This window comes from Tupaia chinensis, unplaced genomic scaffold (assembly GCF_000334495.1).
Source record: "Tupaia chinensis unplaced genomic scaffold, TupChi_1.0 Scaffold000013_1, whole genome shotgun sequence".
Lineage (NCBI taxonomy): Eukaryota > Metazoa > Chordata > Mammalia > Scandentia > Tupaiidae > Tupaia > Tupaia belangeri.
Window position 1 is genome coordinate 1,804,610 of NW_006159443.1, and position 13,071 is coordinate 1,817,680.

At 38.0% G+C, this 13,071-nt stretch overlaps 1 protein-coding gene across 1 annotated transcript in view; it reads left to right on the plus strand.

Moving 5' to 3' along the window:
• MYCBP2 (MYC binding protein 2) overlaps positions 1-6,680 on the plus strand; it is a gene marked incomplete at its 5' end in the record, with an annotated part of 292,519 nt that extends 285,839 nt beyond the window's left edge. Inside the window, 2 exon segments of the mRNA XM_027769695.1 lie at positions 832-997; positions 5,839-6,680. Coding sequence (XP_027625496.1) covers positions 832-997; positions 5,839-5,954 — 282 coding nt within the window.
• Positions 6,681-13,071: the final 6,391 nt, after the last annotated feature.

The window sequence follows — 13,071 nt, forward strand, 5'->3', positions numbered from 1 at the left end:
GTAAAAAAAAAGGTGGGAAAAAAAAAAAAAAAAAAAAAAAAAAAAAAAAAAAAAAAACATGCTGGCCATATATGCATGAATGCCTAAAATCCCAAAAGGAAAGAAATGGAGGAGGAGAAATGGTGGCATGACCATTCCCCCATAGAGGGGTACTTCTCTCTCTCTCTCCAGTTAGCATATATGCCCTCTAGGAAATTAAAAAAAAAAGAAGAAGAAAGAGAGAAGGGAAGGAAGGAAAGTTTTAAAACATTAAAATTCTGTTTTTTCTAATAATAAAAACCAACATAGTGGGAAGATAAATGAGGTTTTTATACCTAATGTTTTCTGATATTCATATAGCATTGTGTAACATTTTATAAATTATTTTATATATTTCATTTTTTGAATTACATTTTCATTTTATAATTTTATCTTGCATGAAATAATCAGCATATTTAAACAAGTAAGTTTACTTACTTCATTATCTTAAGCCTGAAGTCAAACTTTTAGATTTTCCCTTCAGTGAAATCCTCACAGCATATCTATGAGATTGAGAGATAGATGAAATACTAGTTTTTCAGTTCAGTACACCAGGAAATATTCATAGTGAAATTAGATAGTTTGCTTATTAACTCAGGTGGGTTGGGGCAAAGATAGAATTTGGGACTTCGTTGAGATCTTTTGGGCAAAGCCACACATTTATCCGTGAATTTTTAAATGTGTACTTCATCGGTTTTGAGAGTTATGTATGTTCTCAATAAATGAGTTAATGAGCAGTGTACATGAGCATCTTAAATATAATCAAAATGGTCTCATTATAATCCTGTATTTGTCTCTTTTCTTTCACTATAGATGTGTCCCAAACATGGCACAGACTTTTTGGAATATAAATGCCGTTACTGCTGTTCAGTGGCTGTCTTTTTCTGTTTTGGAACAACACACTTTTGTAATGCTTGTCACGATGATTTTCAAAGAATGACTAGCATTCCCAAGGAAGAACTTCCACACTGTCCTGCAGGTATGCTTTTAGTATTCTAAAATTGTGATTATAAGCTATAGGTTTCTAGCTTTTTTTTTTTTTCTACCACGGCACTGCTTTTAATACTGAAAACAAGTTAAATGTCTGCTTATAGGGGATTGATTAAGCAAGGCATTTAGGGACATACAGTAGAATACCATAAAACCATATGGAAGAAAAGCCAGATCAAGATGCCTACAACAGACACTTTAGCGAACTGACAAACAGCAAAATGCAAAATAAATGTTTGGTATAGTTGCATTTGTATAGAAAAAAGAAATGTGATAAGCTTAACTTTGGAAGGAGACCCAGCCCACGCTAATTGTGGTTATTTCTTTTTTTTATTATTATCATCATAATCTTCTTTATATTACATTAGATTACGTATAACTTTACAGTGTATTACATTGCTTTTTCAAAAGGGAATGCCATGCATGTCAATCAATACAGAGACATTAATCTCCCCACTTCACCATTCAATATCTTTTCTATGTTTTTCCCAATCATTATTGTTATTATTCTAATTATTTTTTAAAACAGTCAATCCCTATTTCTCATTTTGCTTGTAAAAAGACTTTACCCATCATGAAATACTTCTCATACCAATCTAGTTGAGAATACTATACATGTCATCATCAACAGGTAATAAGCCATATCTGTTTCTCACTAACGTTCTGACTCTCTATTGTTCTCTTGCTATCTTTCTCTATCCTTTTCTCTTCACCCCCCTCACCATTCCACACTGTCCTATTCTCGTTAAGTACCTTCACTGCTTTTATGTCCTCCAGTTTTTCGCTCTCTACCATAGAGTGCGGTTAGTCGGTATATATTGAGTGGATACATACAATATCTTTCTTTCATAGCCTGGCTTACTTCGATGTGCAAGCACTTTTCTGACTGAGCGTTCTCCTGTCTTTCGGGTAAATACCTAGAAGTGGGGTTGCTGGATCAAATGGTAGTTCTATTTGTAGATCTTTGAGGAACCTCCATATTGTTCTCCACAGTGGTTGAACTAGTTTACATTCCCACCAACAGTGTAGGAGGGTTCCCTTTTTACCACATCCCCGCCAACACTTATCACTTTTCATATTCTTAATCTTTGCCATTCTGACAGAGGTTAGGTGGTATCTCATTGTGGTTTTTATCTGCATCTCCCTTATGATGAGGGATGTTGAGCATTTCCTCATATGCTTTTTGGCTGTTCGTATGTCTTCCTTAGAGAGATTTTTGTTCAGCTCACTTTCCCATCTTTTAATCGGGTTAATCATTTTTTTTTCATGTAAGGCACTTGAGTTCCCTGTGTATTCTGGTTATCAGTCCCTTGTCTGAGGCATATTTAACAAAAATATTTTCCCATTCTGAGGGTTGTCGACTCACACTCGTTACTGTGTCCTTTGCTTTGCCGAAACTTCTTAGTCTAATATAGTCCCACTTGTCTATTTTAGGGATTATTGCCTGTGCTTGGGAGTCTTATTTAAGAAGTCTTTGCCTACTCCAATGTCTCCCAAAGTTTCCCCAGCATTTTCCCCAGCACTTTCCCCAGCACTTTCCACTGTGAAAGAAGCAAGGTCAGAGTGATGGGATAACTCCTAGGGGGTTAGAATAATGACCAGAAGTAATGATTAATGATTAGAGGGAGAAGGGGTGGTGATCAGCAAATGAAGGACATGAAAAGAAGGTAGTATTCTTGATGATTTGAGTTCCAAGGGAAGGGAGATTATTGAATGGAAGTTGTAGGTCAGTCATGGTCTAGGAATAAAAATGGGTATCAGAAGAAAGTCAGTCATACTTCCTAGCCATGTGACATAGAGGAGCTTGGGAGACTCCAGCTGAGAAAGGTCAGAGAGACACAGTGTCATCAGGGAAAAACACAAATTGGACATAGTGAAAGTAAGTTTCTTTTATGTTAAATAACAAAAAGTAAAAACACTGACAATAATAAAGAAGTCAACAATGAAACAAGCGCTCCATAGGACATAGTGGTGGGGTAGTAGCCAAGAGAGGAAGTGTCAGGCAGAGGCAAGGCTTCCCCCAGATAGTCGCATTATCGGGTCAGTCAACAAATGGATTTTGTCCTTTAAATAATTGTGACTCACAGGAGTGAGACAGAAGAGGAGTTAAGGTACTAGAAGAAGGAAGGAACTGACACTGATCCTGGTTTTTTTTTTTGTTTTGTTTTGTTTTTTTCACTTAAACTTACAACCTGGGTCCAACAGGTGGTGTGGTTAAGGTGCTGGACTCCCGCATGGTTGGCCACAGTGGAGTCCCAGACTTGGCAGCTTGCTTTCTCACTTTCTTTCTCTCTCTCTCTCTCTCTCTCTCACACACACACACAAACACACACACACACACACGACAAAATGTCATAAACCTGTGTGGTTTATAAACAACTGAAATTTAGTCCTCACAGTTCTAGAGCTTGGGAATTCTAAAATAGAGCTGCTTATAGATTCATTATCTTATTGAGCGCTCACTAGATGGTGCCTTCTTGCTGTGTTCCTGCATGTTAGAGAGGGCAAGAGGGCTCCCTCAGGTCTCATATATAAGAGAACTTACCCCATTTATTAAATCCTTCCTCAATGACCTACTCACCTTCTGAAGAACAACCTCTGAGCACCATCACATTAGTGATAAGTTTTCAACATATAAATTTGGGAGGTACAAAAACATTCAGATCACAGTATCATCTCTCTCTAAATTTCTTTCTAAAATATTTATAGACTACCTTTTGGTGCTAGAATACTTCATATTCATAGCACCCTATGAGGTAGGTGTTGCTGTACCTGTTCTTAATAAATCTGACCTAAGAATTAGAAAAATGGAGTTGATTTTGCCTTGGTTTCCTTATCTGCAAGATGGGGATAATAGCTTCTACCTCCCATGACCCTTAGGAGAGTAAGCAGTTGATATGCTGGAACAGTGCTTCAATAGGAAGTACTCAGATGTTCACCAGTGTTTTTGTTTGATTTTGATTTTACTTTTACTATTATTACTTCTAACCATCACGTTAGATTATGAATTCCTTGAAGACAAGAACCGTGTCCTATTCATCTTTATATCACAAGTCCCTGACAACACCATTCACACATTAGGCACTTAGGAATAACTGGTCAAATAAATAACCCCTTGTTTTTTTCCTTAAAACACCCAAAGACTACAGCTGGTATGAGCCCCCACTGTGCCTGAACTAGCTCTGCCCTGAGTACTCCTTCCTGCCCACTGTCTCCCCCACTTCCGGGTGTGGTACCAGAGTGCAGTGTGATTGGGATGCCCGTCTACTTCATAATTGATAATAGATTATTAACTTGCTAGCAAACCTCGGGCATCCTCCCTTGTCTATGTTTGCTAACTGGTGCTCTTGTGTCTGATAGCTTAAACAAGCAGGGGGTTTCTCTGTCTGAGATTAGCAATCATCAGTTCCATATACCTCCTCACACCTCAGTCTTGCTCTCATGCGGCCCTTACTTTCTGTTCCTTCAAATCAGGCCTCTGTGGCTGCTCCGTAATAGTGGTAATAACTAACATTTATTGGGTATTTATACTCTGCCAGACTAAGAGCTTCATAAACTGCCTGAATAAGAATTATTAAAGTATAGACCTTACAGTTTTCTATTTTTATCCCAAAGAAGTTGAAATCTAGAAAGCGTAAATTAAATGAGATTTAATTCCCATGGATCTGAATAAGATCATTCCACCTACTCATATATTTTCCCCTCAAACAAAATCAGAATTTATATTTATTATTTGAAAACTAGCTGTAGAAAATGAATACATAATTCCTATTCCTCCTTTGACTGGTAAGCAGGAATTCTGCATTGAAATGTGAGCCCAGCCTGTATTCCCAACACAGTCACACTCCTCTTTTATGAAGGAATAAAAAATCCTTTTGAAATGGCATGGAATACATGACATGAAGCACATTTACATAACAAATTTTCTCGAAAAATTTAAAAAGTTCAGTATTCTGTACATTTTATAAGCCTAGTGTATTTGATTATCTACAATTTATATCTTCTCCAAAGTTTCTTCCAGATCGTAAATTTTTCTATTACTTTACCATTAACATTTTTATTTGCCTACTGATCTTCCTTCAGATATTTTTAAAATAACACTAGTAGTCACTCTTACCGTTTTACCAATGTGTGTTTTTTCTTTAGCCAACAGATAAGAGTAACATGACTTACTTAAGTTTGTTTTTTCTTATAGACAAACATTTCATACAAAAATTTTCATGTTTTCCTATCCAGGATAATTTCTGCCTAGAGTACACTGAAAGATTTTTGTGACCATTTTTTATCATTGCTCCTTGCTTTAAAATGAGATAGCTAATTTATGAATAGAAAAGATCTGTAGGTCACAGTTGTTCTCTCTGAGCAGGATGTTGTGAGTAAGGGACTATGGTACGTCCTCTGTTTTATTTATTTTTATAGCTAGATAAATAGATATTCAAAAAATTCAACATAGCAGATATCTATATATACACCTAGATAGATATTATACTTATATGCCATCCTAACACAATTTAAAAAAAAAAAAAAAAACAATCTAGGAAGTAAACCAGAATATTCCTCTTTTTATTCCTATCTGTGATGCAATTGTACAGGATTACAAAAAGGCAGTATACAATAAACAATAATTATTTTTTATCGATCTCTTTATAGATATCTGCTATGTTGAATTTTTACTTCTATGGTTAGAAAAATAATTTTTAAATTTTTTATATGCATCACTATAGTCATGTTATTTCTTTGAATCATTTTTGAGCAATTTCTACTTATTTTTATGAGTTTCTATGTATTTTGTTTAATTGTCTTTCTTTGTCTCCTACAAAATGTATACAGGTCCCAAAGGCAAACAGTTAGAAGGAACTGAATGTCCACTCCATGTTGTTCATCCACCCACTGGGGAAGAGTTTGCTCTGGGGTGTGGAGTGTGCAGAAATGCTCATACTTTTTAGAACACTCAGATCCTTTGTCTACAGAGAGAGAAGTTTTCTTCATCCCCCAAGAGGATGCAGTGAAGTTTAAACTCTGCTCAGGATAAGGACGGGACCATTTTTACATCCATGAAAATGAACCATTCATAGTGCAAGAAGGATGCCAAATAACATGTACATAATTCTTGCTATGGAAAATTTCCCCATTATTTTGGTTTATCTTCTTTTGAACCAAGACATCAAACTTGTGAGGTGTTTGCATGTGGCCATTACCGTCACTGGCCTGTGAAGCATTGGATATTTATAGATAATTGATATAAAAAAGAATCGCCATGCCCATGGACTAAGAATGATGCTGGCTTTCAAGCAAAAAAATAATAATAATAATAATCATTGTTTATTGTATACTGCCTTTTTGTAATCCTGTACAATTGCATTACAGGTGGGGATAAAAAGAGGAATATTCTGGTTTATTTCCTAGACTGTTATTTAAAAAAAAAAAATTGTGTTAGGACGGCATATAAATGTAATAAGTATCATCCTGTATATAAAGATATCAATGTTTGTCCTGTATAAGAATTACTAAATTACAAATGCAGTTTCATTTAAACTTCTAGGTTAAGTTTGAGCCTGAAATTTTAATGAAGTGCAATACTGAGTGTGCCTCATTATCTTGCAGCTGTAAACATATTGGAATGTACATGTCAATAAAACCACTGTACATTTTTATACAGTGATAAAGTCTAACAACTGTGCAAGTTACTGTTTGAGAAACAAAACTTAAATACATTAAAGGTCTAAGGTATATTCAGTTTTCCTCGGGAAGAACTGTACTAATATAGGAAAAATCATAATTTTCTTAACTGTTAGGGGAAACGAAAGTAGTTATGGAATATAGCATTAGAATCTTAATTAGGCATTATATTGAAGATCTAGAAAATATGTTCTTTTTTTACATAAGCAGATATGTACCAAAGACAAAAGAAAACATTTAGAAAATTAATCTGCTTCTATCTTCTTAACCAGCAGCTTTTGAATTTTTATAAAGTAATATTTTCTTTTGTAGACTACAGTGCATTTAGGTAGATCTATTTGCACTTGAGTCATGAAATTGCCAAACTAGGCCAGCCAGTGGTACAGCGCTTAAGCAGCTGGATCCTACATGACCAACTCCATAGTTTCAGTCCAGTTCAGGACCCAGCAGCTTGAAACCAGCTTTGGATGTATGTGCATGCATGCCAAAATCCCAGGAGGGAAAGGTGGGCAAAATGGAGGAGAAGGGATTGCAGTATAGTCCTCCATGGAGGGTGACTTTATTTTTGCTTTCTCTGGTGAGTACCTGCTTCCTCTAGCAAATGGAAGGAAGGAAGGAAACCATTTTTGTTAACATCATTAACTTTGCTAGCAAACTGATCAGCTCCAGTTTGCAATTTGCAATTGAAAAGAAAAATAGGAAACTATTGATTTGGCTTGACTAGAATGAGCCATTTCAAGTTAATCTTCTATTAACAAAAGAGATAAAAGCGACAAAATCCTATAATGTATGCTCTGTTACTTTATCACATCTTCATATGAGGAAGCCATTTGTAAATCATATGCTCTAGCATCTCAAATCCAGAAAAACGTAAATTTTGGTAGTAAGTTATGACAAAGCTCAGAGAAGAGGGGTGATTTTGGCAGACATTTGGCTCAAGCATCCTGTGCACAAAGACCATCCTGCAAATGCTGGGTGGAATATGCCAGGCAGCAGACAAAAAAGGCAGTGAGGGGGGAGGGCCAGTGAGGGGAAGTGGGTTGCTGGCATATTTTATATCTTGATCAGGATACTTAGGCAGGCACACTATTGAAATTCATTACACTGTACACTTAAGATTTGTGTACCTCATGATTTATAAATTATCTCAGTAAAAAGAAAAAAAAAAACTCAGACTAGCCCATGGCCTGCTGGTTGGGGCAGCTGGATCCCACATGATAACCACAAGGTTTGAGTCCTGACCTGTGGCTTTGGAAGCATTCCAGACACGTGTGTGTGCATGCCCAGGATCACAAAAGGAGGAAAATGGAGAAGAAATTGTGGCATGACTATTTCTCATGGGGGTGAGATGCTTTCTCTTTCTCTCTGCTTCTCTGCAGTGAGCACATGTGCCCTCTGGCAAATTTCTAAAAAGGAAAAGAAAAAAAAAAGATCAAAGAAGATGACCTGAGTAGAGACCAGTTTAGTAGATAAGCTTAAATGTCAAACCTAAGAATTTCTCTTTAACCTTGTAAAGAGGAAAAGAGTGAAAGCTTTCGAGCAAGAGAACAAATCCTAATCAGTGTTTTATGAAGATGAACAAGAAGCACTATCTTGCATTCCTAAGCCCATCAAATACATCATTTACTGGGACCAGCAGATGGTGTAATAGTTATGTCACTAAACTCCCGCGTAGTTGACCATGGTTCAAGTACTGGACCCAGAGGCTAGGCTTCAAACTCTTGCTGGGCATATGTGTGTGTATGTCCAAGATCCTGAGAGGAGAAAGGAGAAGAAGAGATTGCAACATGGCCATTCCGCTGAGGGGTGATTTCTCATTTTCTATCTCTGTCTCTCTGTCTCTGTCTCTCCGTCTGTCTCTACTGCAAGCACATGTACCCTATAGTAAAAATCTCTCTTGAAAAAAAAAAAAAATCAGGGGCCGGCAGGTGGCATGGTGGTTGGGGCACTGGACTCCCATATGACCTACCATGGTTTGAGTCCCAGACCTGGCAGCTTGCTTTCTTCTCACTTTCTCTCTCTCACTCTGCCCCTCTCTGGTCAAATTAAAGTAAATAAATAAATAAATAGTTAAATAAAATAATTCTTAAAAAAAAATCATATATTACCCTCTCTTACTAAAGTGAGAATAAGTAACTCCATGTCCAATGATGAATAAGGGTACTGTCATTACAAAAGATTTTATTTCATTTTTTAATGGAGAATGGCATATAATACCTGAATGCTTACAGAGAAGAAATATGTTTCCAGTGCCTAGAAATTCTGCAGGAGTCCTGTTGGCCTGACACACTGTGGAGCATCCTCCCAGAGGCCCAGAAGAGAAAAGAGTCCAGTAATTCTCAAGTGCACTAATGGAAAGATGAGTCCAGTATTGGTGCACCACTGAATGGAGCATGTATAAAAATGTGACCTGGATATTTTAACACAAAGCTCAGTCTCACAGTTATATCCAGGAAATGACAGGAAAGAAACAAGGACTAAAATACAGCAATTAGAAAGTCTGTTTCTGAGAGATCTGTGAAACCAAAAGGGCAGCATGGATCGTAATGCTACAAATGTGCATGCTGTTTAACTCCTAAATGTTCTCATAATGTCAACAGGAAACAAAATCTGACAGAATTTTAGAAAAAGATATTGTCCTTGGGGTCAACTTATAAACTCTGTAAAAGTGTCCTCCCGGAAAGAATAACTCCAGCTGAAGCTCAAGATTTCTGTGCTTAAATAAAGCACGTGCACATGAATACCCAAACCCTGGGTACAACTTAGGGCCTGACTGCACATAGCCATATATCTGCTGTTGTGAAATAATATCTGGTACATTTGGAAAACAGGCAACTAAAGACAGTTTTGCTTGTCTGGATTCAATTCTCACCAATATGGATGGAACTGATGGGCAAAATCAGGCCATTGGCAAAATGGCCACCACAGGAGCCAAGGTTCCTTAAAGCTCCATATCAGATGGGAAAAAAATGCAACATTTTTAGAAGGTAGCAAGGCTTAAATATCCTTTAAAAGCAAAGTAAAGGCTATGAGTGAAAATTACAAATGTATTTCACTTACACCTGCGGAAGAACATTCTAATATACCCTCCGTTAGTTTGGAACAAATATCCTTATTGATTAATAAACCTATCACTGAGACTATTAAAAAAGAGTGGACATCCGTCAAGGGTGCTGTGTGGGATGTAGGATAAATGGGAAATCATCTTCTATTTGGGGTAGGGGCAATAGTAAGGGCAATTTGAAATATAATAGGATCTTTTTAAATATGATAGGATCTTTTTCTATCTGTAAGGCTAAAAAACCCATGTTTTCGCTAGTATGGTAGCTCTTGTAGTGCATGCCAAGCTCAGAAAAAAGTCAAGTCTTGGGAACCAGCAGTTAGCGTAATGGCTATGTCGCTGGATTCCCACGTAGTCGACCCTGGTTCGCGTCCCGGACCCGGTGGCTTAGAACTCACGCCGGGTGCGTGTGCGTGCGTGCCCAAGATCCCAAGAGGAGAATGGAAGAGAAGGGATTGCAACGTGACCATCCCCCCTGGGGGGTGATTTCTCGCTTTCTGTCTCCGTGTCTCTGGCGAGCGCACGCACCCTATAGCGAAAAAAACTCTCAAAAAAAAAAATCCAAAAATCAGAAAAAAGTCAAGTCTCAGTGCTTACATGGGTTATTGCATTCCAAGAGAAAAACCTAAAGCTCTGGTAAGAACACTTTCCACATATGCTAATGTCCCTTTGGTGAAGTGTTCCTGCTGCTTAGAACAAGAGGAAACACCACAGCTCCTGCTAAAGAGCCCAGAATTGAAACAGTCACCTCTGTCCCTACTCATGGAGTTGGAGCCAACAGTGATCTCAACATTGATGTAGCTGACATTTACTGGGCATATACCGTACACCCGTGATTGGCCTATTTGCTTTTCGTATGCTATCATTTGGTCTTAGCATCCTGGAAGGAAAGGCTTTGATAATTACTTTAATGTTAATGGCCTATTCAGATTCTTTACTTCTTTATACTAAGTATGGCATGTTCTAATCTTAAAAATTAATTTTATCTAGACATTCAATTTTATAATTAACTATTTAATAATCATAACAACTTTATTGGGGTGTTGGAAAAGTATGACGTATTTTTTCTATGTAAAAATGCATCATGACTTTTTCTGACAATCTAATATTTTAAATATGTTTGTAGCTATATTTGTTCCCCCATTTTAAAATTCTGTCTTTAGGTAATTTGAAACTTCTCTTTTTGTTATTAATCGGTCTAACCAGTACTATCTACTATGTTTGCCTTTTGTATGAACGAGTTTTTTTTTTTAATAATCTCTATTTTTTTTCAATTTCTGCTTTTTTATTTATTTATTTATTTATTGAGACAGAGAGAGAAGGAAAGTGGGGAATGGTAATGCCACAGTCCCCTCTACTCCAATTCCTCCTCCCTTTGGGACCTTGAGCACACATGCACATATGCCCAGTGTGTTTCTCAAGCAGCTGAGTCTGGGACTAGAACCGCACTGCCAGCCATGTGGCATCTAGCCACCTCAACTACCATACCGATGGCTGATCCACTTGTCTTACTAGGGTATGACAAACCACTCAACATTTACTGGATTAAAACAGTATTTTATTATCATCTCGCAAGGTTCTGTGAGTTCATGGAGCCTTGCTGGTGGATTCTCAGTTTGGATTTCTGGTTGCAAATAGCAGCTGACCTAGAGTCATCTAAAGGCTTAACTGGATGTTCAAGAAGGCTCACTCACAGGGTTGCTTGTTGATGCTGGCTATTGGCTAGGAGTTCAGCTTAGCCTGTCAAACAGAACGTATTTTTTTTATGTGACTTGGACTTCTCACAGCATAGCAGCTGGATGCAAAAGGGAGTAACGAAAGAACAAGCATCCTACGAGATCAAAGCTACAAGGCTTTTTCTAAGTTAACCTTGGAAGTTCTGTTACTTTCACCACATTCTCAGGGTATAGCAGGTCATAAAGTCCAGTCCCTATTCAAGTGCATTTCTACTCAATGTAAAGATCTGTAAACAAAGGAGGCAAATCATCTCTCATATAGACCTAATTTTTACAGTGGTGAAATAGACATAAAATAGCAAATACTCTCATTCAAATAAGGGGAGAAGAGACAAATAACAGTTATTTGTAGTGATTCTGAAATACACCCACATTTCACCAGTTTCTTTTTTTTTTTTTTTTTCAGTACAGATTTTTGCTATAGGGCACGTGCAGTTCCTAGAGAGAAAGAGAGAGACAGAAAGAGAGAAATCACCCAGAAGGGATGACCACACTGCAGTCGCTTCTCTGTTCTCCTCTTGGTGATTTTGGGCACACATGCACATGCATGCCACGTGAGTTTCAAGCCACCGGGTCAGAGATTGGGACTGCAGTTGGCCATATGGAAGTTTAACACCTTAACTACTATGCCACTTGCTGTCCCCACCAATTTCTTTTTTTTTTTTTTTTTTTTGGAGAGGTTTTTGCTATAGGGCGTGTGCACTTGCCAGACAGACATAGAGACAGAAAGTGAGAAATCACCCCCCAGGGGGGATGGCCAGGCCATAATCCCTTCTCCTCCATTCTCCTCTCCGGATCTTGGGCATGCACGCACACATGCCCCTCGTGAGTTTTAAGCCAGGTCCGGGACTCGAACCGTGGTCAACTACGTGGGAGTCCCGCGACATAGCCATTACGCTAACTGCTGGTCCCATCCCCACCAATTTCTTAACTAAAGTCCAATCTTTGTTTCTTAGGAATGATTCTCAGTGGCTCTTACCTCTGCCCACAGGGTTCTTTAATGTACAGTCTGATTTATCGTTCCCCACCCTCTTTGTTTAAAGGCCTATGGGATGAGCAGTTGGCATAATGGCTATGTCACCGGACTCCCATATAGTTGACTGTGGTTCGAGTCCTGGACCCGGTGGCTTAAACTCACGTCGGGAGTGTGTGAGTGCTTGCCCAAGATCCCGAGAGGAGAATGGAGGAGAAGGGATTATGGCCTGGCCATCCCCCCTGGGGGGTGATTTCTCACTTTCTGTCTGTCTGTCTTTCTGGTGAACACACATGCCCAATAGTGAAAACCTCTCCAAAACAAAAAGACCTATGATTGCTAATCAGTTTTTCAGCTTATATTTAAATCACAGAAAATTGAAGTCCCAAGAACTTTTCATTGTCAACTGTCTCTGGCTCTTCTATTTAAATCTATGGTGCCTCTGTTAATTTAATTTTCTTTAAAATGTTGTGTTTCCTATGACTCTTACTTGGGTTCACCCCGTCAGACAAAAGTCACAGTTGCTTGTGCAAATCATTTAAGACATTTCCCTCTGGCTAAGACTGAGAGCCAGGGTGTTGTGTGTCAATGCCTTTAAAATCCTTGTAAGTCTT